The sequence below is a fragment of the Balaenoptera borealis genome (genome assembly GCF_965194805.1).
Source record: "Balaenoptera borealis genome assembly, chromosome: 4".
NCBI lineage: Eukaryota > Metazoa > Chordata > Mammalia > Artiodactyla > Balaenopteridae > Balaenoptera > Balaenoptera borealis.
This window is the reverse complement of record NC_138861.1, coordinates 2,022,612-2,050,278: the sequence shown is the minus strand read 5'-3', so window position 1 is coordinate 2,050,278 and position 27,667 is coordinate 2,022,612. Positions and strand designations below refer to the sequence as shown.

Genomic DNA, 27,667 nt, shown 5'->3' with positions numbered 1-27,667 from the left:
CGTAGCGTTGTGGTCAGAAAAGATGTTTGATATGATTTCAATTTTCTTAAATTTACTGAGGCTTGATTTGTGACCCAAGATGTGATCTATCCTGGAGAATGTTCCACGTGCACTTGAGAAGAAAGCGTAATCTGCTGTTTTGGGATGGAATGTCTTATAAATATCAATTAAATTTATCTGGTCTATTGTGTCATTTAAAGCTTGTGTTTCCTTATTAATTTTCTGTTTCGATGATCTGTCCATTGGTGTAAGTGAGGTGTTAAAGTCCCCCACCGTTATTGTGTTATTGTCGATTTCCTCTTTTATAGCTGTTAGCATTTGCCTTATGTATTGAGGTGCTCCTATGTTGGGGGTATATATATTTATAATTGTTATATCTTCTTCTTGGATTGATCCCTTGATCATTATGTAGTGGCCTTCCCTCTCTCTTGTAACATTCTTTATTTTAAAGTCTATTTTATCTGATATGAGTATTGCTACTCCAGCTTTCTTTTAATATCCAAAAGATATTACATGGAATATCTTTTACCATCCCTTCACTTTCAGTCTGTATGTGTCCCTAGGTCTGAAGTGGGTCTCTTGTAGACAGTATATATATATGAGTCTTGTTTTTGTATCCATTCTGCAAGCCTGTTTCTTTTGATTGGAGCATTTAATCCATTCACATTTAAGGTAATTATCGATATGTATGTTCCTATTACCATTTTCTTAATTGTTATGGGTTTGTTTTTGTAGGTCCTTTTCTTCTCTTGTGTTTTCCACTTAGAGAAGTTTCTTTAGCATTTGTTGTAGAGCTGGTTTGGTGGTGCTGAATTCTCTTAGTTTTGCTTGTCTGTAAAGCTTTTGATTTCTCCGTCGAATCTGAATGAGATCCTTGCCAGGTAGAGTAATCTTGGTTGTAGGTTCTTCCCTTTCATCACTTTAAATATATCATGCCACTCCCTTCTGGCTTGTAGAGTTTCTGCTGAGAGATCAGCTGTTAACCTTATGGGAGTTCCCTTGTATGCTATTTGTCATTTTTCCCTTGCTGCTTTCAATAACTTTTCTTTGTCTTTAATTTTTGCCACTTTGATTACTGTGTGTCTCGGCGTGTTTCTCCTTGGGTTCATCCTGTATGGGACTCTCTGCATTTCCTGGACTTGGGTGGTTATTTCCTTTCCCGTGTTAGGGAAGTTTTCGACTATAATCTCTTCAAATATTTTCTTGGGTCCCTTCTCTCTCTCTTCTCCTTCTGGGACCCCTATAATGCGAATGTTGTTGCATTTAATGTTGTCCCAGAGGTCTCTTAGGCCGTCTTCATTTCTTTTCATTCTTTTTTCTTTATTCTCTTCTGCAGCAGTGAATTCCACCATTCTGTCTTCCAGGTCACTTATCCGTTCTTTTGCCTCAGTTATTCTGCTATTGATTCCTTCTAGTGTATTTTTCATTTCAGTTATTGTATTGTTCATCTCTGTGTGTTCTTTAATTCTTCTAGGTCTTTGTTAAACATTTCTTGCATCTTCTTGATCTTTGCCTCCATTCTTTTTCCGAGGTCCTGGATCATCTTCACTATCATTATTCTGAATTCTTTTTCTGGAAGGTTGCCTATCTCCACTTCATTTAGTTGTTTTTCTGGGGTTTTATCTTGTTCCTTCATCTGGTACAAAGTCCTCTTCCTTTTCGTTTTGTCTGTCTTCCTGTGATTGTGGTTTTCCTTCCACAGGCTGCACAACTGTAGTTCTTCTTGCTTCTGTTGTCTGCCCTCTGGTCCAGGACAGCTTCAATATAAATGTTCCAGATTCTGCCAGGCGGGGCAGAGATCTACTCCCCTCTAGGCTGCCCACCACAAGCCTCATATGTGAGTCCCTCGCTCATTACATCTGAACCTATTGATCGGAAGCGTCTGCCTCTTTCTTTGGTCTCTTCTTGCCCCACCCCTTACAGGAACCAATTTGTGAACCAGCTTCCCTGCCAGTGATGCTCTTTCCCCAACCCTTCACCTCTCAGGCTTGCCTCTCTCTGCCTGGTCTCAGCTCAGATCTAACCCACTCCAAGAGCACACCTGTTTCTCCAGCCAGTTCTCCCATCATATGGGGATTTCCTTTCACACACAGACCCCAACCTATAATTGTGTCTCTCCTGCGTGTGGATTTGGTATCACTCACCCCATCCTAATGCTCCAGGAGGATGTACACCTCCCCAGGATTCCTTGCCATGACCCTCTGTGCTTACAGCCACCCTTCACAGGAGACAGATGATACCATATTCCGTTAAGCCCATGTGAAGCCAAACCATGTGCAGCACATTATGCACAGACACACACAACAGCCATAAAGAAAAGGGAGGCCTTTTCTTTATCTCCTTTCCCAGTAAGAAGACTGGCAAAACATGAATGGAAAATAACCTAGGACGACACAACTCACAAGAATGATTGCTTCCTTGACACTTCAAAGGAGCTTAATGCCCTTCAGTGCTTTAAACTTTTCACATTTAGGGGACATTTATTAAAGAAAGAAAATAAAATAAAATGCTTTGTCCTTCAGCTGTGCCATCATGAAATTGAATTTATAGGAATAAGCATTTTCTTCTCCTTTCAACTCCTTCAGCAGAGTTTAAAGAAATGTCAGTTTCTTATCCTTTCAAATCTAAGGTGTTTTATCAGCATAGGTAATTATAAACATTTCAAAGCTGGGTGAAGTCCCTTAACCTCTATCAGCCTCGTAAAGTAAATAGAGAGCTATTGCCCAAACTCACTCAAATCAAACAAACACAGTCAATTCTCATTATTCGCTAATTTTGTATTTGTAACCTCACCTACTCACTCAGATTTACTTATAACCCCCTAATCAATACCTGCAGCCCCCTTGCAGTCATTCACGGGTGTGCCGAGTGATCGCCCGATACACAGGTTGCCCAGCTGTGGCCAAACAAGACGAGACTGCCTCTTGCTTCAGCCCTTATACTATAAACAAGTGTCTCTTTCCCAGTTTACGTAGTGCGTTTTTTGCATTTTTGTGCTTTTTGTTAGTGCTTTTGCTGTTTAAAATGGCCCCCAAGCTTAGTGCTGAAGTCTTGTGCTCCTAAGAGCAAGATGGCATTTGTTTGGCTAAAGAGAACACCAACCTATTCTGAGATTGTCTTGAAGAGTTATACCTAATAATGTTTAACTAAACATTGGCTTTTTCCCTTCCTAATCATTGCATGGCTATTTGAAAATATAGCTTTTGTGGAATTTTGAAAACCATAGAGAATCACTGGGATAAGAGAAATATATTTCCAAATAATGATATAAACAATACAAACAGCAAAGACTGAACATTAGAATGAGGAAAACAGAGGAGCAGGTAGGTAAATGTGAGCAATGACATAAATAATATTAGATATTAGGTTTGTGCATTCCACATTCCTGACTCTTATTTCATCTTTGTTCAGGTGTGAGTTCTAGGCTGTTGGCCACGAGTTTAATGTTAGGGCATCAACAATATATATTAAATAAGGCATCTGAAACAGAGACACACATCAAAGTCACGTATTGATTAGTTGATGAAAATGTTGTGACCAGAGGCTCTATACTTCCCGGGAGCAATGGTCAGTATTCTCTAATTCAGTGTTCACAGAGATTGTATAGAACAACTACAGTGAATAATGAAAATCAACTGTACTTTTGTGGAAGGAGTGTTAAACTCTTCTGAAGAGTCATATGACATGAGTAATCTCACCAGCACCTCTATCATCAGAAAGCATTCAAATCCATCTCCCTGAATTTCATCAGAAAAAAAGATTATTTCATGAACTGCACCTTCTCCCAGCCAGAAATGTATCATTCACATGATTGCCTAGTCAGTTGTTCTTTCATTTTCTGAGGCTAAGGATCTCCATTATCACCAAGAAAAAGGAAATGTTAACAGTGAAAAATAAAATCCCAAACTCTCCAGGGCTCTCTTTCTTTATTCAAATACTTAATATTTTTTCTACTTAATATTTTTACCCTATTTGATCATTAGTGATGTATCTGGTAAAACATAGGTGAAGCCTCAACCTGGCTGATTTTTTAGAGTTAAGATTCTAGAAATGAAGCTTATGGTGATCTTCACTTTCAAAATTCAAAAGCCATATGCCTAAGATGAAACATCAAAGAGATATAAAAAATCCAACTATGTTCGCAACATAAAGAAAAGACTCTCCCAAAAGAAGGAGATGGCAAAGATGAAGGTAGTGAATACAGTCGTCCCTTGGAATCCAAGGGGAATTGGTCCTTGCATACCAAAATCTCAGGATGCTCAAGTCCTTTATATAAAATACATAGTATTTACATATAACGTATGCACATCCTCCCGTATAGTTTAAATCATCTCTACATTACTTATAATACTTAATACAATGTAAATTCTAAGCAAATAGTTGTAAATACAATGCAAATGCTATGTAAATAGTTGCCCCCACGAGGCAAATTCAAGTTTTGTTTTGGGGAACTTTCTGGAATTTTTCTTCCAAATATTTTTGATCCATGGTTGGTTGAATCTGTGGACCTGGAAACTGCAGATACAAAGGGTCAACTGTGTATAGGTTTTACAAGAGCAAAGAAAATCAACTTATAATTAAATACAAGATGAAATAAGAGTCAGTAATGTGGAATGACTCTTTGGAACAAACCAAATATCTAATATTATTTAAGTCATTGCTCACATTTACCTGCTCATCTGTTTTCCTCATTCTAATGTTCAGCCTTTGCTTTTTGTATTGTTTTTATCCTCACTTATAAATATGTTTCTCTTAGCCCTGTGATTCTCTATGGTTTTCAAAATTCCACAAAAGCCATTCAATGACTAGGAAGGGAAAAGGCAGGTGTTTGTTTAAGCATTATTAGGTATAGCTGTTCAAGACAATCTCAGAATTTGTTAGTGTTGTCTTTAGCCAAGCAAATGAAAGGTAATTTCTTTTAGTTGCATTATACTAGTAAAAATAAAAAAAGGATAGTTTCATGAAAAATTTGATGGGTGGCCTACTTTCAAACGTTAACATTTGAAATGTTACATTAAATAAATTCTAAATGAGAGCAGAAGTCAACTAAACAGCTATCTAGAAAGAAATAATAAAGAAAATGGAGGAGGGAAAATCCTCTAAGTAATAATGGCTAAGAATTTCCCAGATCTGAAAGGGGAGTCTGATTTCAAATTGAATATTGAGTAGGATGGGGAAATAAATGCCCATCTGGAACAACACTGTGAAATTTTGTTTAGGAGACTAAAGATAAAGAAAATCCCAGAAGCTTCCAACCAGGAAACAGTAAATGCACAAAAGAACAAGGACACAACAACATGTTATAATAGAAGATATGTAGGATTCCTTCTGAGTTCTAAGAAAATGTGATTTTTATCCTAGAAATCAGTATCCAGCAAGGATTATATATCTATGTATGCGTATATATATATATATAGAGAGAGAGAGAGAGAGAGAGAGAGAGAATGAAGTTATGAAGTATTTTAGAAAATTGTTTTAAAATAATTACTGTAAATGATAAAGAAAAATGGATTTAGCGTATGAAGAAATAAGCCAAGAGTTAGAAACACGAATGGTCAACCACAGAAGGACGGTGCTATCCCAGGGTGTCAGCTCCACAGGAAGATTCAGAGCAGTCAGTCCAGACTGCATGAGGAAGATGGAAGGAAGTCTCTGGAAACTAGAATTCATGAACTAGATACACAATAGGAAGAGCCTACAGAGATATTAAGGCCACATCATGCAAGAGGAAATTTGGGAAATTCAAATATCCAGGAAAGAAAAAACACTCTGCAAAGAAAAATAGTCAAATAGCTATAGATAATTATGTAAATAATACTTATTTAATTTCCAGCTTTCAGAATAAACCTATATACAAAGTATATGTATGTAAGGCCAATTATAAACACAGAGGAGAATGTAAATATTCTCAATTTGGATTCAATAATGTTAGCACCTCATAAGGTAGGGAGTTGCAAGAGAACGTCTGTAACTGTTGAAATAAGAGGTATGGTTTCGAGTATATTAATACAACCTATAATGAAAAACAGAGCAATATAAAATTGATGGTATAATCATGCTATGAATATAGAGTTAAACACTAGCAGGATAACAGAGATGGTTAAAAGTGGTCATCTCTAGAGAAAGACTAGACAGGTAAGGAGAGAGAGGTAAATTGTTTTCCACTCTGTCTTTCTACGTGATTAGGAGTTTTAAATGTGTGCAGATGTACTGGAGGGGAAAAATTCCAAAAAAAAAAAAAATCTTTGAAACTTGAAAAATATTCCTAGGCAAAATTGAAAGGAACAATAATAAACTCAGGCAAAAAATTAAGTAGGTTTTGATGGGCAAAGGGGTCGCAGTTATTGTAGACATTAATAATCTTCTCCAACATGCTGTTCTCCTCCTCTGGACCCAAGGACAGTTAGTCTCCACTGCCTTGGAGCTGGACACAGCCATGTGAATAGCTTTACCCAATGAAACGGATGCTGAAATGGCCTGGTCCTTGTCTGGCCACAGCATTTAACTGCTGGATGGGTAACTCCCTAGCCCCGTCTTCCCCTCTCACACTGATCTTGACTAAATAACTTATGCAACTCAATGGGGAAAAAAATACCAAGATGGCAATGAAATTTGGGTACAAGACTGTAATGAACAATTTGTGAAAAAAGAAACATAAATGTGTAATAAACATGAAAACTTGTTTTAAATAACAAAAAGGATCTTCTGGTGATGAAATATATAAGGATGTTTAAAAATAATAACACTGATGGTGAGGTTCTGTGAGATTAGACTTTTTATAGACTGTTGCTAGGATTATAAATTGGTATGGATTTCCTTAGTGTTTACCAGAAATAGTTAACTAAATGCTTTATGGCCTTTTATCCAGTGATAATACTTCAGTCATCAGAAATGAGGGAAAATACATATGCAGAAGATTTGCATTTGCAGCAATATTTTATAATGGATAAAAGAAGGATTCAAAAACAATCTGTAAAAATAGGAGATGATTAATTAAGCTAGGGGATAAATATTACTAAGCCATGAAAATTAAGTTTATATATGGCTTTACTGCCATCCAAAAATGTTTCAGGTATGACATTAAATACAAAAGAACGCTGGTAAATATTAACAAGTGCTTACTTCTTGAGTAAAATTAATGTTGATTGTTATTTTCTTTTGTGTTTTCCAAGTTTTCCACCTAATAAGTACTTTTATAATTAGGAAAATTTTTCTAATCAGAACTTTAGAAAGTTTTTATATTAATTTTGGAGGAAGACTTAAATAAATGTGTCCTGAATTAGAGTCACCTGAGAAACATTATGATGTACAAGTGCCTTGAGAAAACTTAGAGATAAATAAAAATGAATGGAAATAGGGACAACTATGATTACAGAGTGCTTTGAAACCAGAATTTGCCAAAGACAATTACAAGTAAATGGAAAGCTAATTCAAACGTTGAGGATTTTAAATCAAAACAAAAAATTATTATGACATATACTAATATCCATTTAGACACAAGTGTAAGTACAGGCAAAAAAAAAAAAAAAGAAAGAAAGAAAGAAAGAAAGAAAGAAAGAAAGAAAGAAAGAAAGAAAAGAAAAGCAGAAGTCATCCCGTAAAAGAGAACAGGGTCTGTGTACCATGGAGTCCTTTAGAAAAATCTGTCTGTTCAGTCCACCTGTGGCCTGTTCCACTGTGGGACCAGAACTACATTACATCCCCCCTTAGGGGTACTTCAGCATCTTTAGTTCACTGGCATCAAATGGCTTTTTCTGACTTTCCTTTGCCTTTAGGAGTGGAGTAAGGAGTGAGACCGAGCCAATGTTAGGAAAATATTTAATTTGCTTAAAGTATTAGCATAAAAAATTAACACTGAAGTTCTGCCTATGTAATTGTTTTATGTTCATCCAGGTAACATTTTTCTATTCTCCAAAAGATATTAAAATATAAACAGATGACTAGAGTCTTAAAGAAACGGAATGAAATACATTTTATAAAATTGTTATCTCGAAAGTTAAAATCTTTCCATTTTAATGATCACGGAAAGGCACTTCAGGGCCACATTAAGTTCAGAGTTCCACAAAATGTAGTTGTTAAAGATTTATAAATTTCCTGATGTTTGGCCAAAAATACACAGTGCATGCCATCCGCCATAAGGCAAACTGAAAGTATTCGTTGATGAAATTAATAATTTAATATCGTATTTAGCATTCCAGTTTAAATCAGATTTATACCATAGATAGCTGGATATTTGGCTTTAGAGAGACCACATAACTAGTTTTTAAGACAAACTGAGGATGAAACTATAAGTTAATAAAACCACGAGCATCTGAATTCTTTTACCTTTATTGCATATGAACTACATTCTCTGGTTTTAATATTCTATTTGTGAACATATATGGATTGTTACACTAAGTTATCTTCAAAGGGACATTCGAAACCCAAGTCGTAATCATAACCCATTACTTAAGCCTTGATATAGGTTAAGAATAGACAAACCAGCAGTCCATTTAAGTGACATTAGTGCTGTAACGCAAGCCAGAAACATAACACAATCCTTTATTTATCCCTCTGGGCTCAGTGAACCTTCAGAGTCTGACATCCTCTTTATTGATCTGAGACCACAGTGACACAGAACCACAATTTACAAGGACAGCATTACTGAGGAAACAAGTACCTTGCAGAACATACACTCCTTTGCCTGTAATAGAGTTTTAATCTTGTTTATTTCATTTTCTGCGTAAGTTTCCTGTTTGTTTTTAAATCCCTGAGGAACTATTTACACAAGAAGAATACCTGATGGCATTTCAAATCTAGGAGGAAAAAATGGATTTTTTTTTATATGCTGTGAAATTTGGCTAACCTTATGAAAGAAAAGAAAAGGCTGTATACCTATTTTAGTATTTATCCCAAATAAATCCAGATGAAAGATACGTTTCGAATCTTGAAACCATAATAGGATGGGTATTAAGTAAAAGGATGGGCAGTTCTTTTTCTTCAAACCACCCTGAGTGGGAAACGTCTTTCTGAGCAAAGCACAAAGATCCTGAAGCAATAAAATAAACCACTTCTAAATTTAACTGAAGAAAATTTAAGAATATATGCATTCTTAAAAATTATAAACAGAAATCATGGTTTTAAAAAATCATGAACAGGTTAAAAGAAAAACAACAGACATAGAGAACAGACTTGGGGTTGCCAAGGTGGAGGCAGTTGGGGAGGGACGGACTGGGAGTTTGGGGTCAGCAGATGCAAACTGGTATTTATAGAAAGGATAAACAACAAGGTCCTACTGCAGAGCACAGGGAACTATATTCAATACCCTGTGATATACCATCATGGAAAAGAATCAGAAAAAGAATGTATATATATATGCATAACCGAATCACTTTTCTATACAGCAGAATTTAACACAACATTCTACATCAGCTATACTTCAATAAAAAAAATCTGGCTAAAATAGTGGCAACTCATGACAAGTAGGTGTTACTTTCATGTATGTTGTATCGATAAATAATAAATAGAGCCACAACCCAAGAGAAAACTGGGCAAAGCTATGAACAGACCCTTGAGTGCAAGCACATGCACACACATACACAGAAATGCAAATAATGTGGTGAGAAACGTTTAACTTCAGTCAAAACGTATCGTTGTAAATCTAAGCAGTGAAATAGCAATAGCAAACCTTAAACAAGTTTAATTAATATTGTACACTAGTCCTGAGAGTAGGTGAAAGCAGGCATATTCCTACACTCCAGGTAGGAATGTAAATCGCATACCTTTTTTGAATATGTAGCAAAATTTTAAATGCAAACATCCTTTGACTCAGTCATTCCACTCATAGAAATCTATTCTGCAAACCCACTGGCACACATTATTAATATAGTCAGGAAAAGATGGAAACAGTCATCAACAAAAGACAGGCTAAATAACAACAGAATACCATGCAGGAACTCCAAAGGAGGAAACTGTGCAGATAAAAGAGGTCTCCAGTTTATGTTAATATAGCAAATTATCAAGATACGGAAAGAACAGTGTATTTATGACACTAGTATTTCTGGAAACCATTGATGGTGATTACGTGAGAGAAGCGGAATTGGGGGAGAAAAGACAAAGATAGTATTTATTATATCCCCTTTTGTAATGTTTAAAAATTATCACGTGACTGAGTTACTTTCTTCATAATGTTTAAACCTCAAAACACAATCCTTAAGAATCTAAATTCTAATTTTTGCATGTTTTAGGTTTTAAATCACCCACAATATCTAAATGTTATTGTTGACAAATTTTTAATCCTTTTATATATTTCTTCTACATGTTAAAACTGATTCAATTTTTTTCAGATAATCAAGATTTTGCCACCTGAAATTTTCAAACTGTTACTATAATCGTTTAGATCATATAAAGCCTGTTTTAACATTACAAGAGAACTAGCCAGGTGTGTCTCTTAGGTTACTCATAATAGCTACATGCATCAACATTTTTAATATTTTATACAACGTATTACAGTATTGTAAGACTTGCAACCTGCTTCTTCAGTAACAAACTAGAATAGTATTTATAATAATTAAATAATTTAGTCAACATCAAATTAATTTAGGTAAAACTACCCAGCAATTTCTGCAGTCTATGATATTTCAAACTGAATTGAAGAACTTTTGGCAGAGAAGCCAAAAAAAAGGAAAATCTTGCAAAATAAAATATAAATTATCATTTCCAAATCTGATTCAAAAATTAAAATTGTTTACAAAAGTTCTTCAGTTCACATCACTGTTAATATCACTAGTTCATCATTTAGCTGCCCCATTTTCCAACAATATATTCTAAGTCAGTAGACAAGCAATGAGTTTTCAGCTTCTACCTCTTTTATATTTTCTTCATAATTTTTATAATTACCATTTCTGCTCTTAAGACACTTTGATCCAAATCTAGTTCCAAGGTATACGATAATATTTATAAATGATCTGGAAACAATGGGTACACTATACGTACTAAAATAATACGAAAATCATGTAGCTGACCTGGATTAACTACTTCTACTTTTTGCCATAAAAATAATTCTGCACCCATGAATAATTTCCAATACAGAAACCTTATCTTGTTCTTTGTCACCTGACACATTACCCAAAAGATTGGCATTAAACAGGTATCTACTAAAATTTTAGAAAGGTAAAGAAAGAAGCGAATCCTGTGATGGATTTGGATGCAGTAAGAGGCAGATGACCGATCCACAGGGAAGAAGCCATAAGGAGCCAGTCCTGTGTCTAATGTCACCCTCGTCATGGGCAATGACACCATCATTTCCATTTGCTCAAATGTACTGATGGTGAAATGGATAACTGAACAGTATTACATATTCACACTTAACGATAACCCAAATCTGCATTTTTTACCTCATGCATGATTTTTAGCTCTTACTGTTTATCTGTTTTGGGATCAAGAACACATTAAAATTCTTGGTAAATGTGCACATTCACCAGTATTCTAAAAATGACAACAATAAAACCCTAGTCTCCAGTATTAGCTCAAATGGTTGTATTAAAGAAGCTTACTAATTTAAAAATTACACAGAGAGCTACGTTAGATCTCCTTATCTACTTCCCTTCCATGCCTCTAAAAGCATGGAGCTAAGTGTATATAATTAATATGCCCTCGGGGGGATTGGAAATCACTGAAATTAGCAGCATCAGTCACTGTATTATATGGGGCAGTGATTATCATTTGAATCTGACAATTTCCTCATGAGGCAGGTATTATAATAGCCCCCATTTTACAGAGGAAGAAACAGGATTAGAAAGTTTAACTGATATATACAAAGTCTCACAACTGGTAAATGTTGGAGCCGTAATTTCAAACCACATCTGCTCATTTTAATATACTGGCTGCGTTGCCCTCTGACACTGTGAAAAAACTGACCCAGGAAGCAGAAGATGTGTTTTCTAAAAGAAGTTCCTCCACAAATTTAGAGTTGCTTAGAACAACTCCAATTTGTTTTCTCACCTGGAAATGGGTATAATAATAATTCCATTTATCCTATAAACTGTACAGAGCTACAGTGAAGACCAAACAGCTAGGAAAGTGTTTTGAGAAGACAAAAGTTATGCATAAATATAAAGCTATCGAATATATAAGCTCTCTGAAGACAAGAATTTCCATTTTATTTTCCTCCACCTCTCCAAGCACACTGTTTAGTTCACAGTAAAAGGCTGGGGTACAGGGAAGAAGGGAATATTCGGGTCACTTGTGACAAACTAATCAAGGCTCTTATTTTCTCATTTCAACCCCCCATAACAATATCAGGCATGATGAGGAAATAGCTTCATTCCACAAAAGAGAAAAACACACGCTTTGTGTCATAAAGCTCCTAATCATATTCAAACCCACATTTGTCTGGTTCTAAAGCTTGCGTTCTCTCATCTGCTTTTCATTTAAAGAAATATAATTTAATTAATTAGGTGAATTAAACCATGAGGAGTCTATAATGTGCACAGTTAGACAATGTGTGTAGCTATCTTAATTATGTGCTTGAAAGCCCCACCGGGGATGAAGAGCCCAAACTGTTCAACATCCTCCTGGAAGTGACATGCGACACGGTGATACTGCTTGAGTTTCAGCATCTCGGGTTTTAAAAGCCATTCTCCTATTTTAGTGTGCTAAACATATCTTTAAGGGGCTTATGCGGTTTGCTTTGTTAGTCTCTTCTTTGTCACCTAGCAGTCCTGCCCTGGTATACAAACAGCAGGAAAAGATTCCAGCAAGAAACTAGAAATGCATTTTTCTCTGTCCCCAACAAGTGCTTATCAAAACCATCCAAAGATCTCAACACAAAGTGATAACAAGCCCACTAACTTCCATGCACTTAGATGTGACAAACACAGTCTTTTACGCCTATTCTCCGTCTTCAAAATAATCCTATAATGTATGATTCCCTTTTACAAAGGTGGAAACGGAGACTTAGCTGCGCTAAACAACTTGTTTGATGTCACACATCTAACAGTAGGACGAGAATTCCGTTCCAAGTTCAGACTCAACTAATGCTCTTCTGTGTCCCAGAACACCATGGCTGCAAACTGCAAAGGATCAACGTCTTTTATTTTTGTAGACAAAACGCTTGCGCATTTATCATTAAGATGACAATTCTTGACTTGTCTGTGTTCTGAGAGATAAAAAAAAAAACTGAAACGCTACTGTTCCTTGATATTCCCTCTGAATTGTTGCCTCTGTTCCTAAAATTTCCTCTCCAGATGGAAATAATAACACTGTAAACTAGTAAAAACTTAAAAACTGATAAAACAAATAAAGCTACAAACTGTGAAAGTGCTCAGGAATTACAAAGCTCAATATCTCCATTTCATACACAAACTGAAAATGAGATTGAAATCTTTCAATTCCTCCCAAGCACAAGATAAGATACGAATAAAGAAGAAACTCATGCCCTAAGTTGAAGTGTATCTCTCTAGAAAAACTAGCAGACACACACTTTCCCTACCACGGCTGGAGATCGGCACTTCCAGAACTTTCCTTGCCAAATTCTTGCGAGGAGGAGAGACTTTTTTAAGGGAAGTCCTCCTCCCATTCTAGAATCCAGGAGCTACTTCTGTGGTAGCTGGATTATTGAAAACAGGCAGTCCTTTTCAATATCTGCAATTCACAATAAACAGCTTACACGGAACCTTCGAGGAATATGTTTAAAATGTTCCAAATTAGTGCCACTAAAATGTAGATGACAATACTCCCCAATATATGGACTAAGCTGATCCCCCTACACCTTACAATCTTTATTCTTCAGATTGAAACTACTCATTGTGTTCTGCGTTTCAGTCCCAAATTGCGCTTCAGTAATTTTTTGCGTGACTAACTTCAATGACAAAAAACCCTATATATCATTCAAGAATTATCATTACTTTTGTTAAATATTCTTGAAAGACATGCTAACATATTTTAAAATATATCTAGGATTGTTAGGACCATTATCTAGATGTTAAAAAAAGGAGAATAAATCACCACCAGATAAAACTAAAAGACAAATTTTTCTGTGTTCTGCTGATAAGCCCTATTAGCATTTATCAGTTGTTGAGTTGCTAAAACATCTCAGGAACCCCAAGCAGGAGGTAAAGTTTATTATGACTCTCATAAATTCAAACCCTAGTAGTATGTTCCACATTACATATTTTTAGCTACAACGTTTTCTGAAACTTTTCGGTCAATGTTTTACCTCATAATTAACAAGAACGACTTTTTTACCAGCCTAGAAAAATAAATTGCCTGAAAGTGGTGTTTTTGCCTATGAGGGATCCAGAACGTTTCTTTTCTTTCTTTTCTCCCTCTGGAAGTAGTTAATAGTATCTATCAAATTCTATCTATCAAAAGTAATATTATGATAAGAATTCACTGTTTTATAGTAGCTCAATGTTAGTGTAGAAGTCTGACTGCAGACATGCAAACTAAGCAAACACCAGGTCAACGAGAAGCTTAAACAGAAAGAGAGAGAAAAGGAAAAAATTCCCAGTTCCAAATTCCAACTCCTTTGCCTAGTACACCAAGTTACACTGCCTCTTGGAATTGTTCCTGTTTGTCCACGGTCCCCTTCTGACACATTAAGAAATCTTGCAATTTCAATCTACAACAAAGGAATTTTTTTTTCCTTTTGGCGTGAAAATAATTATTTCAAAATGCTCATTCTATCCTTTTATTCTTGCATAAACAATAAAAAAATACATAATCACATATTGCTGACATTCTTACTGCAGTGGACCCAATACTTATGCAAGGGAAATTGTAGAATACTAATTCTGAAAGAGTATTTTAATGCAAAGTCTTAGCATCAGCTGCAAAAGGTTTAGGGGTTGAGAAAACCTTTTTTTATATGAAATTATATAACATGAGCTTCAATTAATTTTATGCTGAAGTTAGAAATGATTGACCAAGGCCATATTATGTTGTAGCGATGAAGAATTAGGTAACACTTCTCTGTTTTCATAATAAGCATAGATACACTCAGTTTATATAAACATATTTCTGTCATTTCAATCAGTATCACTGGGTTTTTATAAAGATTAGATGAAAAATATTTGCATTGAAGGGACACCTTCTGAGGTACCGAAATTTGATCAGAGTACAAGTATCAGAGCAGCATAAAGTGAATACCATAGTATTTATAGTTTGAAATTAACTTTACACAAAGGGTAAATAGCTCAGTAGAAATATGATGCCCTGTTCAGAGGCCTGTAGACAAACTAGAATTCAGGTATTTCTCAATTCAATTCAGTTTGTGCTCATATTGTACATACTAAAATAAAATCAGGAAAAAATGTAGATATTAACATAACTAAAACTATAAAGTAAAATTCTGAATAACAATTTAAATAGTAAAACTGTGACGGGTATATGTCATTTCTTTAAGAAATGTTGAGATGAAAAGTAAAACAATCTAAGAAACTATCTCCTCATAAATCCCCTCCTATAATGAACCCTTATCTCCCAAACCTACTTGTTCTATTCAGTTGAAGACTCTTATAATTGTCAAGGTTCTACATTTTAAAACTGTCTTTAACCTTAAGGTACACATTAGTACTGAGCATTTTGGATGATTTTTTGCAATATTATGTTAATTAACATATGAAAAATAAAACTATAATTACAAGTTGTATTTTATTTTTGCTGAAGCAAACTATCAACAGGATAAAAATAGCTAAATTACTGGAAAACAAATTCTAAGGATAAACTGCCAATACAAAAAAGAAAAAAAAGGCATGCATATAAAAGAATCACACCCATTAGTGCAAATATTAAAGCAACTGGTCTGTAAGAAACTGTGTCTATAAATTTCTCATTCTCAAATATCTCTAAAAAATATATATTTTTGTAATTCGGTGCTTTGTAAAAATTTTCCTATGGTTACCAAGGGGGAATGGGGGTAGGGAGGAATAAATTGGGAGATTGGGATTGACATATACACACTACTATATATGAAACAGATAACTAATAAGGATCTACTGTATAGCACAGGGAACTCTACTCAATACTCTGTAATGAGTTATATGGGAAAAGAATTTTAAAAAGAGTGGATACATGTATATGTATAACTGATTCACTTTGTTGTACAGCAGAAACTAACACAACACTGTAAATCAACTATACTCCAGTAAAAATTAATTAAAAATAAAATAAAATAAATATTGGAGTTTTTCTTTTTAATTTAAATAAAAAATGAAAGAATTCACAGAAAACTGTGGTATATGATATCCTGGGGATGGGGGGTTGTGGGGAGATAAGACAATTTTGTGGCTATTCAAGGTATATGAACAGTCACTTTTTGTGGACAGTCCAAAACAAAAATGGAAGCCGGGCCCACCCATAGTCCTCAGGGCCCTGAGAAAGGACCCCTGTATTCTAACCACTGCAACACGGCTTCTGCATCACCCCAACAGCATTTATTTCAGCAAAGCATTTTAACATAGAGCAATGTAGCTTTAGGGATAAATATAATAACTTTGAACATACCTAAGTTGTAGATGAAAATGAAAAATGTATCACACCTCTATCTAAATAGGATCGGAGGCAGATTTTACCAAATAAATTGTTTCTTCTGAAATCCAAAAGTAGCGTAAGAGCAAAATTCTGACTTTAACAAGTATAATTCTATAACAAGACATTCTGCTATATGCAGTCTGTGTAATAGATAAAAAGTCGTGACGGATACAAAGCCAGCAGTGGCATGACCCTGCCTTTAAGAAAGGCATGTTTTCATTCTCCACGTTAATTTTTAAATGTCTTCATTCTATAAATTAACATTATCAAAAATGACAAAATACTTTGAACTGAATAGTAACCAAAAATAATAGGTATTAGACTACTAATGGACACCTCTGTAAGAATCACATTCATTTTTCTCCCAAATTAGTGAAACCTGCTTTGAGAAACCTTTTAGTTTTAGAAAATTTTTAAATCATGGGTGATTTTGAGATTCGAAAAAAAATCGTGGGTAACCTTGAATTCAACAACTAATTTTCCTATTGTATTGACGAGGCATAGTTACTTAAGACATTTGGCAATGAGTTATTCAGAATATTAGAGAAAACCTGAGAAAATTTGAATGAAAATTGCTGGAATAAAAGAGCTAGGATTTTAATCACGTCTGGGGAATCTTCAGTAGAATTCAGTTAAAGAAGAAAAATATAATTTACCCAGTGGCCACTAACATCCCAATAAAACGTTTAAATCTAATACAAGATTTTAGCTCTGTGGAGTATATCCTCTGCTTACCTTAAAAAAAAAAAACCTATTTCAATTTAAGTTTATTTCCTGTAATAGCATCTGCTCTGCAGATTAAGCACTTTCACTGACTTTTTTTAAAAGGGAGGAGAAGGAGGAGAACAGAGGAAGAGGAGGGAAAACAGCCCACGCTCTTCGAAAAGTCAACCATAAGGCAACACCTGATGGAATAACCAGGAAACAACTGGTCCTCTACAGCCTTCCTTAACATTGTCAGGACTCCAGAACGTCTGAAAGTGTAAGTGTTTTTGGAAGAGATTCCGAGAGTATCTGGGCTCTGGCATGAATCAGCATTTTATGGTCCTAATGTCAAGGTGCAATGACCCCATCACTTTAAAGGCTTGACATGAAAGGGAAACCTCTTGAGTCAGCAGGTTGAAGTCTGCGAGACCTCAAAAAGGAATAGCACAGGAATAAATCCCTGTTACTATGAAGCTTCTATAGCTTCATACAGTAATTTTTATTTAAATACTCAGTTTCTCACATCCTAAATAGAATATTTCAACCAAAGCCATTCTTTGATTTCTGTTTGGTATAATGTCTTTTCTTGAAATTCTCTTGTGATATACATGGAGTAAAAAAGCTTAACTACAAAAAATCCAATTATAAATTAATTATTCTCACGTATTAAAATCTACTTCATTCTTTGTAACTTCCAAAAAATCCAATGATAAATTAATTATTCTCACGTATTAAGAGCTACTTCATTCTTTGTAACTTCCAATTGCTTATAATCGAAGATTTACACCCCAGGTTGTAAGGTATTGTGTTCTGGTACATTTGTCCCCAGTTTTCTTCACACCACAAATTCTCATAATTACTTAAGAGCATCCAAGTTGATTCTGGTTTTATGAAATTTTTGCATACATTAAAGTGGGTAACTCCAGGCTCTCGTAATTACCTCGACAAAATGACAAAACATGATAGCCCAGCCAATCTATAATTACTCACAATCTATAATTATAATATAACTATACATACACACACACACAAATTCATGCAAAGTGTAATAAAGGTTTAGCAAGCACCAATTAATGTGATGAACACAGATACACAATCTCAATAATTCATGACTAAAATTAAATGATAAGAAATATACCTTAAAATAATATCTGAAGGACCTACTGGATAGCACAGGGAACTCTACTCAATATTTTGCAGTAATCTATAAAGGAAAACTTAATATATATATATATATATCTGAATCGCTTTGCTGTACACCTGAAACTAACATGACATTGTAAATCAACTCTACTCCCATAAAATAAGTAAACAAGTAAGATCTGAAGAGTCAAGGTTAAAAAGCCTTGATTCTTTCTCCAAGGAAAAAGTATACTTTTAGAATTCTCTCTTGTCCAAGAGCATTTATAATCAATGACGTTCCTGAATTTCTTTCCAAATCAAATTCACAAGAAGATTGAAGATAATCTATTTTAAAAATAAAATCGAAGGCACTCTTTTAAAAAGGCATTCGGAGTTATTTTTCAAACACATCATTTTAAGTGAGTTTTTCCAAAATAGATGCCATTTACACATATTTCTTCCATCTCTCTAAATGAATGGGTTTACGTTGCTTTAAAAGGCAGTGTGCGCAGCAGTTTTACAAAAGAACAGTATTTCTCCAACATCTCCATCTGCTGGCTTAGAGGAAAAGTAGATTTTATCTGCTGTTTCTTGAAATTTAATTATTTTCATAATTTATTGTTATGAAATTGAAATATGAAACTATTAAATTAATTTTAAATAGCTTAATAGCTATTTGTCGAAGTCTTTCAGTAAAAAATAGGAAAGATTTTGAAGAGGACATTTACTATCTAATATTTTTAATTCCAAAGCTCTATGTGATCAAATACTCATATTCATAGCCCTTTTAGACAGTTTTATTTTGTTTAAAATAAAACAAATTTACTAAAACAAAGTTTTAGTAAATAGTACATTAAATTTTATTAAAACTTTTTAGAATGCAAACATATGTAGTATTCGCCTAAAACCTGCTGTTGATCTTGTTAACCTATACACAATATGTGGTGTATACACATATGCCAATATCACATTTATTATTTTCACAAAAATGTTGAGTTACTGTAATAAATTGCTTTTGTAGAAAAACTACTAGACTATCTCCACATCCTCAGACTAAACTTCTTAGACAAGACCCAGCAGACAGTGCACAGGAAAGGCGTCCAGGCCAAAAAGGATTTGAAAACTATCTGAAAGAGCATTGAGGGGAAAGGTTAGGAAAAAATGAATTACTATAGGAACAGCATTCATTTATTCTCTGACATCTAGAAGACACTCAGCAGATACTGAAGGGGGCAGAGGGGAAGGAAGGAAGGAAAGAATTCTTGAGGCCCATTATTGATTCAACTGTTGAACATCAGATGCTAATTTATTTATTTTTCTGATTTCATGGATTTTCTCATATTGAAGTCTTATGTTTGAGCAACCTTCAGGGAGAAAAAAAAACTCACCTTAGTAGGCTCTCTAGCTAATAAGAAAGAAGGAGGAAAGGAAGTGGGGAGGGAGGAGAAAATAAAAGGAGAAAGTAAGCAATTGGAAATCTGTCTTTATTTCCTCAGGTACCCATGGAAACAAATGGGAACAAGTAGGTCCTTCCATTATTCCCACTGTGACTGTGAAAGAGGGAGTGGGAGGGAGTTCAGAGCCTGCACAGGCACTTACTCAGTTCAGAATATAATGACTTCATTTCGTTTGCATAACTTTAACCCATTCCATGGATCCTGCTGGACCCTGAAAGCCCCATCGGCCTCAGCAGTTCCAAAGAAGTCCCTCCATCTCAGGAATACAACTAAATTAGCAGACTAGTATCTTTTCTATTTTGAAATTATACTATTAAGGTTTACAACTCTGCTTTCTTAATATATTAAATTTATACGTTACATTTAGGGTTAAATTTACCCTATGGGATTTTTATGGTTTAACTCGGAGGAAGGACAAGCTACTTTATGAACACTGATTGATGATACACATTTTAATACTGGAGTTAAGAAGCAGAATTCCTTAGATTTCTGGAGGAAATGGAAGAAAGTCGGTTGGGTTTCTAGCAACATATTTGACACTGCTGCTTCCACTTCATATAGGAAAGAATCATGGAGTCCCCTTGACTGAGAAGACAAGGAAACAAAGGCTAAGAACAAAAAGCCTTGAGCACGATTTAAGTGATCAAGACTCATCTTAATAAATTTGATATTAGAGATCTCCATTCATTTCTTGACTGCTAACTTTGTGAGTGTAGTTTATACAAGCATCTCTCTCTCTCTCTCTCTCTGAAAAGAGGTAAACTAATTTTACATTTTCTATTGCTCTTGGGGGAAAAAAAAAAAAGGATACAAACACTTCATTTCATTTTGCAAAGTCTAGATTGTAAAATTCCCAAAGGAATGAAGAAATTGAGTGCCTGGTCGACGAGTTAATGTCAGCTCCAGAAAATTCTATTCAATGAGTCTCTCTTCTGTACCAGGGCCTCAACTAGTTCTGCTCAGCAATCAGTAAGACTACTTATAACACGGGAGTTGCAGAGAACATGGCTCTGAATTCCCGGGTCGGAAACTTGAAAATGCATTCGGTTCCTCACCATAATCTGTTTTAGTGTCCTAGAATAACCCATGGAGGAGAAAATTTGGGACCTGGAGACATGTAACTTTTTACTTTAGCTCCATTTTCTAAGAAAAACAACAACAAAAAAATCTGTGCAAAATGAAGAGCTGATTTTCACATTTTCTCAGAACTGTGGTCAAGCGAATTAAATTGTGTGGTTTTTTTTTTTAAATGAAATCTATCTCTTATTACATGGATGTACTCATTCTGTGGAAATGTATGGATTTATATATGTGTTTAATATATGTACAGTTTCTGCCTGCATATCTCATTTCAATAAAATTTATATTAAATAAATCTATCCAAAAATATTGAGACTGAGGACCTAAACTAGTCACCTAAGCTTACCTAACCATTATTTTTAGTCTTTACCAAGGCCCAGCACAGTCATTCAGCATTTGCAATGAAGACATATTCATTGCTTTCAGGAGACCTATCTCCTGTGCTCTCAGCCAGGCCCTGGCATGATTTTCACCAATGAGTGAACTTCTCTGTCATCGACCATTTTCAAATTCTTTTCACCTTGTTTAAAAAATCTAGATCCTTCCAATAATCATCTTGCCTTAGGTTCATTACTTTCCACAGCATTTTCACACTAGTATACAATTACATACAGTCAGATACTTAGCACCATTGTGTGTCAAACTCACAATCCAGGAAAAAAAAAAAAACCGGAAACCTGATATCAAATAAAATGAATAATTATAAAATAATTTACTTGATAGGTAAACAGGTCAAGCGTAAAAGCCTTCAAAAATTAAACTACAGCCGGTTTCTTTGTATACATACATATATATACATATACATTTTCCAAGATATATATTATTATATTCTTCTATGGAGTTTTTTTTTAAACTGCAAATCCACTTAAGCCTCTCTCTCTCTCTCTCCGCCCCACCATGCCCACTTCCTTTTCTCACTTAGAACCAACATGTGAAGAAAACACACAACACTGAAACCTTCTTAAACAGGTTTTCATGAACAGTTGACTTCCAAGCATAGCACGACCATGATGACGACCCCTGCTCTATGGGTCAAAGCCAGTGGTTTCGTTCCTTCATTCATTCGGTGGATGGGAGCTCCAAACCTAGCGGAGGCTGTTTCGGACACTACAGTCAAGCTAACCCCTGGGCTCTACGATGAAGGCTTATCACGGAGCGGCGGGACGGCCACCAGCTGCCTGTCTACCGTGGGGACGCCGCGGCCGGGCTTCCTCTGCGGTCATGTCCCGCTGGCTCCTCTGCAGGTAGCCAGCGTGGGAGGGGGGGGCCATCTGCAAGTCCCCCCGCGGAACTGTCAACTGTGCAATGAACACTGAGGGCGTCAAGTCCGGAAAGAGTCGCCGCCACCCAGCCGGCAGGAAAGGATGCCAGCCGCTGGCAGAGGGCAGGGGGTCCGGGGCGGCCGCGCCTGGACCCGGGCCCGCCGGCCCTCCCACGGAACCGCGCGGGGACTTAATGGCTTGGGTCCCACACCCTGAGGCCTGGACGGAGCTCCGCGGCCGGTCCCCGGACACCGCGCGCCGCGCCGGGAATAGCAGGACGGCTGCGGAGGCTAAAATGGCTGGTCGGCGGCTTCGCCAGCTTCCGAACTCGGCGCATCGCGCCGCTTTCGGGTCCTCCTCCTCCCGCTGCCTCGGCGGGAGCCCCGCGACCTGCGAACAAGCGCCCCGGCCGGCGAGGGCCCGCGGCGCCCCGGGGCCGCGATCCCCGGCCTGCGTCAGCCGCGCCGCGCCCCTCGGGGGGCCTCGGGTGCCGAGCGCACTGCGGGGCCTCTGTGACAACGTGTCCCGTCTCGGGGGAGCATACAGGCTCACGGGGTCCGCACGGGGACCCCGAGCGGCGCCGGCGGATTCCAGCCCGGGGCCGTGGCGTCTACCCAGCAGCCCGACGGCGCGCCCCGAGGCACCGCGTGCCCGCGGGGCGCAGGGGTGGAGGGCTCGCCTCGAAGACTCCAGCTACGCCGGGAGCCCCGCACCCAAGGACGCCCCCTCACCTCCGACACCCACCCCACCCGAGCCCCAGGGCGCACACTCCACTCTCCGCCGCCTTTCGCCGGCTCTTCACCGCCCCCCAGGCCCCAGCCAGCGGGGGTCCCCGCGATCGCCGACACCTTCCCCCGACGCTGCCACACGCACGCGCGCGTGCAGTCACTGCGCCCCGACACGGACACGCAGGAACACACACACTCTCACACACACACACACACCAGCCCGCTCTCCGCGTGCGGCCCCCCGAAAGGGCATGAATATTCCTTACTCACAAGCATTGGTGACTGCGAAGCTGTTGGCTACCTCCAAATTGTCGATGTGGGGTGTCAGTCTGAACTCCGAAGTGGAGAACTGAACCATCCCTACCCGAAATGCACTGTATTCCTGATCGGCGCCCCTGGGAAACAGCCCCCCTGCAAAGAACAAACACCAAGCGGGAGGACAGTGTCAGCGCCCGGCGGAAAACAGGGGAGCCCGCTAGCGCCCGACGGCCCGCAGCCCCTCGTGCACACTAGCAGGCCGAGTAAGCACATCCACGGACCCGGGCGCCGGTGCGCGTGCGCGTGCGCGGGGGCCGGCAGCACCCTAGGCCGAGGGTCAAGGCACAGGGGGGCCCGAGGGCAAGGTGGGTGGCCAGAAACGTCCTCCCTTCCTAGTGATCACAAGCTGAGCCTTCAGACCCCTAGAGAAGCCGAACAAACGGGAAGATGCTGTGACGGCAGAAGGAATAAAAATCTGGGGGTCGTTCATGAGAAGCCCTTTCCGTCTCTTGTACCAGAGGCATAGCCTTCTGCCTTTGCCTCATCCTAAGAAAAACATATATATTCCAGGCAGTTTAAACCTGGAATGCAGTCAAGGTATGACATAAGTCTACATGACATGAATTAATTTGTCCACCGTGAACAAAGATTACCACCAAATTATGCACAATTCAAAAGCAGAGCACAAAGGGTACCTACCTATCTGTATGCTGTTAGAAGAGACACCAAAAATCAGTCCCCACAAAACAGGAGAAAGGAGGACAGATATATGCATAATCTTTTGCATTTCCAAGAAAAGTAGAGCATCCACAAAATACGCTTTCTTTTTTTTCCCCCCCTTTTCCTCCTCTTCCTTCTTTGGCCGTTCTCCTCGGCAAATTAGATCCTCTGCATTTTGAGACAGCGATGTAGCACCGAGCTGCCAGAACCCCGAAGTGGCGGCAGAGGAAGCCCTGTCTCCCAGGTCCTGCGGATGGCTGCCGCCCTGCGCCCGGTCCCCGCTCGCGAAGCCCCGAGACTGGCTGGATGCAGCTTCCAGCAGGCTGCCGCTGTGGTCCCAGCGCCTCGGCACACTCAGCACGCGCCCATGCACTCACACACGCACCCTCGCGCGCTTCTCCCCCTCCCCGCTCTCACACGCGCGCGCGCACACACACACGCACACACACACACAGACGCACGCACGCACGCGAGTCCCAGAGACGGGCCCGGCGCGCGTGCGCGTGCGCGAGTCGCGGGGGGCGGGCGGCCGGCCGGGGCGCTCCTCCCCCTGCGCGCCCCGCGCGCCCCGGCGTCGCGCGCTCGGAGCTGGGAGCGCGGCTCGGAGCCGGGCCGCCGCGGCCCCCGGGCGAGACCTCGGGTCTCGCGAGCTGTCGCGCCCACCGGCGCTCGGCTTTCAGCACCGCGGACAGCGCCCCCGCTCCCGCCCGCGCGGCGCGGCGCTACCTTTGTGCCGCCGCGGCAGCTGCGGCGCCGGGAGCTGCTCCAGCCCGGAGCGAACGCGGCCAAGCCCGTTTCCGGCTGCCGTGCGAAGCCGAGTGGCTCCGTGCTGCTGGCGGCGAAGCGTTCTCTCGCCAGGCCCTGCTGCCGTACGATACAAGCAATTCCGATTTTATCTGCCAGCGCCTGTACAGCCCACCTAGCAATAGAGGAGCGCTGCCCCCCGCCGCCCCTGATCCGCCAGGAAAGCGAGCGAGCGCACAAAACACCCACGAGGAGGGGGTCCAAAACGGTCAACTTTAGCTAAAGGGGAGGTAGCCGGGGTCCAGGGAGAACCCCGAGGTCTATCTCTGAAGGCCAAAGCCGCACCGGAGAAGATCAAGACTGAACCTGTGAAATACTTTGCGTGGAAACCCCATCTTCACACTGTGCCCAGCCTGCTGCGTGCGGGTCCCTCTCGCCGCTTTCACTGCGGACTTCCTCCCCTTCCCCCCCCCACCCCCCGCCCCGTCGTACAGACATGTGTAATCTTGGCTTCTTAGAAGTCTGTCTTTACACAGCTTGAAAGCAGAAGACTCCGTTTCAAGGAAAGCTTCGTAGGATAAAGCAATTAAAAGCAAGTCTTGCGAGGCCGCTGAGCTGCACACGCTTTCCCAGAGACTGAGTTAGAAACAGGCTGCTCCATCGCGTTTTGGTCGTGAGTTTTGAAAATATCACCAACCAAAGAAAGTAAACTAAGCTCTCACCCCTTTGAACCCGCGAACTGGAGGCCACTGGAGAAGAAAGATGAGGCTAGGGATTAAAAGTTTGCGGGGAGGGGGTTGGTGGGCAGGATGGAAGCCTGGACTTCCCCGTGGGAACCTACGGGCCTCACACTGCCTGCCAAACTCATGCCTGGGACCTGCTGTGGCAGAAATTCCTCACTCCGTCTATGGCTTTTGCGGTTTAAACAAAGCAGTCAAGGACGACTGAGTACAAGTGACTGTGTCCAGAAGGCAGGAGATCGGAGCCCACGATCCGGAAGGCGTAGCCTGGTGATATGTCAGAACGCCAAGAGTTAGTCTATCGTGCTGCTTTCCTGTGCACTCGTCCCATTAGTATCACTCGTACAGCCTCCTTGTTGACTGCAGGGTCTCATACTTGACCCTTAAACACTTTGGGCCTCAATTTTTAAGAAAATGAGAAAGATGAGCAAAGCGGCCTCTATGGCTCTCTAATCCTGTAATCCTGATTTCAAATCATGGTCTTTCCCTGTTTTTGATTTTCGGTATGTTTTCCTAGGCCAGGAAGTAAAAATATCCATTAATCAATTATTAATTGATATTAAAATATCCATTATCAATTATACTACAGGTAAAAATACCTCCCAATTTTATCACCAAGAATTTATTTTAGTCCATTAATAAACACTTCTCTGCATATAACAGGTGTCGTGCGTCAAAATGCATTTAGCCTTTTAAAAAATTTAAAAAGAATAAAAATGGTAAGGAAGACATAAATATATATCCAAATTTACACTATAAACAATAATTAAATACATCTTATCTAGTCAATCACTAGTTGTGATGTAAGGCACCAAAATGATTTGAATTATTCTCTAAAATAGAATGCGTAAAAGAATGAATAACAGCTCAGGGCAAAATAAAAAATACTTTTTTCAGCCGTACTTTTTCTTCATTCAATTTTTTTCCACAAGAAAAACTTCAACTTCATGCCAAGTAACTAGGAATGAAAGAAGAGAGAGAGAGAGAAAAAGTTAAATGTGGAGAATTGGTCATGGTTGAAGTATGGGTCAATGTAAATTAATTTTTTTTTAAAGAGGACTTTTTAAAAACTATTTTCATCTTAATCTATTTTAAAGTCAGGGAAAAAGATGGACTCAAAATTGACTGAATTACATTCTATACAAAATACGAATTTGCTGAATCATAGAAACATCTTTCCTAGTAAATAATATGTAATAACTCAAGGCAAGTATTACTGTTTAGTGACCAATTATAATTCATGCATAAAATGGAAATAATTTTAGTAGGCATGACTTGTAATTCAACTGTTTTTCTGTTAATGTGCCTTTCACAAGGCATGTACCTTTTGCATCATATATAGATACATCTCCTGCAGAATCAACATCACTGTACTTATATTATCATTCATGGAACTTTTTCAAATTCACTATAACATTTATTACATAACATTTTTCAGGCATAGAATACTGTCAGTATCAATGGGATAAATTTAAATTGGCTGAAGGAAGTGGTTATGCAAATAAATGAAAAATACTGCAACTTAGTTTTAATACTTAGAAACTCTGTTTCAAGAAAATACCTCAAATTCATCAGTAATAAAATCAAATTTGAAAATTTCAAAACTACCAGGACTGCAATTGAATAGAAAAGTGTGCTCAAAGAAACAGTTTGCTATTTTCTGCCCTCTGCTGTTCAATTTTGGTAATTATCTAAAAATGTAAGCGTTTCTGAAGCAAGGATAAATTACAGTAAAAATGGAAGACATAAAAATATTATCCATTCTGTCATTTGTTCGTCTGCTTGGTCGCTTTTACTGTTGCTGTTTTGTGTGTATGTTTAAATATAATTTTAGCATTAAGGCTAGAAATAAACATTATACATAAAATTTTCATTTCTGTTTTACTCAGTCTTTGTTTCAATATAGGAAATAATAATTTTCTTTGTAAATCTGGTTTGCAATGCTTAGGATTTTATATATGCGTACATATTCTGTGAAGTTTTAATTTGTGCTCCGTAATGAAAAAGCATTAAGGAAAGTCATTATGTGTGTGAGGGGGTGGGACGGGGCGGGGGGGGGGGGGGGGGGGCGGTGACAGCTTTGAAATGACTGGCAGAGCATATTTTAGCTGAATTCGTTACCAAAATTGGATTACAAATGTCAATGCCATAGTTTCCCGTGATGAAGTCTCATTAAGGTGAAGATCATCACCTGCCTTCCTATTGATCCTCTGGAACTGTGAACATGTAGGCTATCGAAAAGGCTTGGATGCAACTTAGCATTAAAAAAGAAGGTGACTCCACGCCCCTTTCGGCAGGAGATAGCAAGGGTAGCAGATTCTGCAGAAGGAAGCCAGGTT

General features: G+C 38.6%; 1 protein-coding gene and 1 long non-coding RNA gene across 9 annotated transcripts in view; both read right to left on the bottom strand.

The window, feature by feature from the left end:
* Window positions 1-24,271, bottom strand: part of GRIA2 (glutamate ionotropic receptor AMPA type subunit 2) — a 164,530-nt gene extending 140,259 nt beyond the window's left edge. For 4 of the 8 annotated variants that reach the window (XM_082391325.1, XM_082391326.1, XM_082391327.1 and 1 more), the window contains exons 1-2: window positions 23,824-24,271; window positions 23,137-23,277 (exon numbers count right to left, since the gene is read on the bottom strand). In XM_082391325.1, the coding sequence (XP_082247451.1) occupies window positions 23,137-23,277; window positions 23,824-23,911 (229 nt within the window). In that variant the 5' untranslated portion in view covers window positions 23,912-24,271. The remainder of the gene's footprint in view (window positions 1-23,136; window positions 23,278-23,823) is intronic. The other 4 variants (XM_082391328.1, XM_082391329.1, XM_082391330.1 and 1 more) reach the window with 3 other exon arrangements.
* LOC309628376 lies at window positions 10,288-18,450 on the bottom strand. Its single transcript, XR_014244466.1, has 2 exons — window positions 17,910-18,450; window positions 10,288-17,844 (listed from the first exon to the last, which is right to left on the bottom strand). It is a non-coding gene; the product is annotated as an uncharacterized lncRNA (long non-coding RNA).
* Window positions 24,272-27,667: the final 3,396 nt, after the last annotated feature.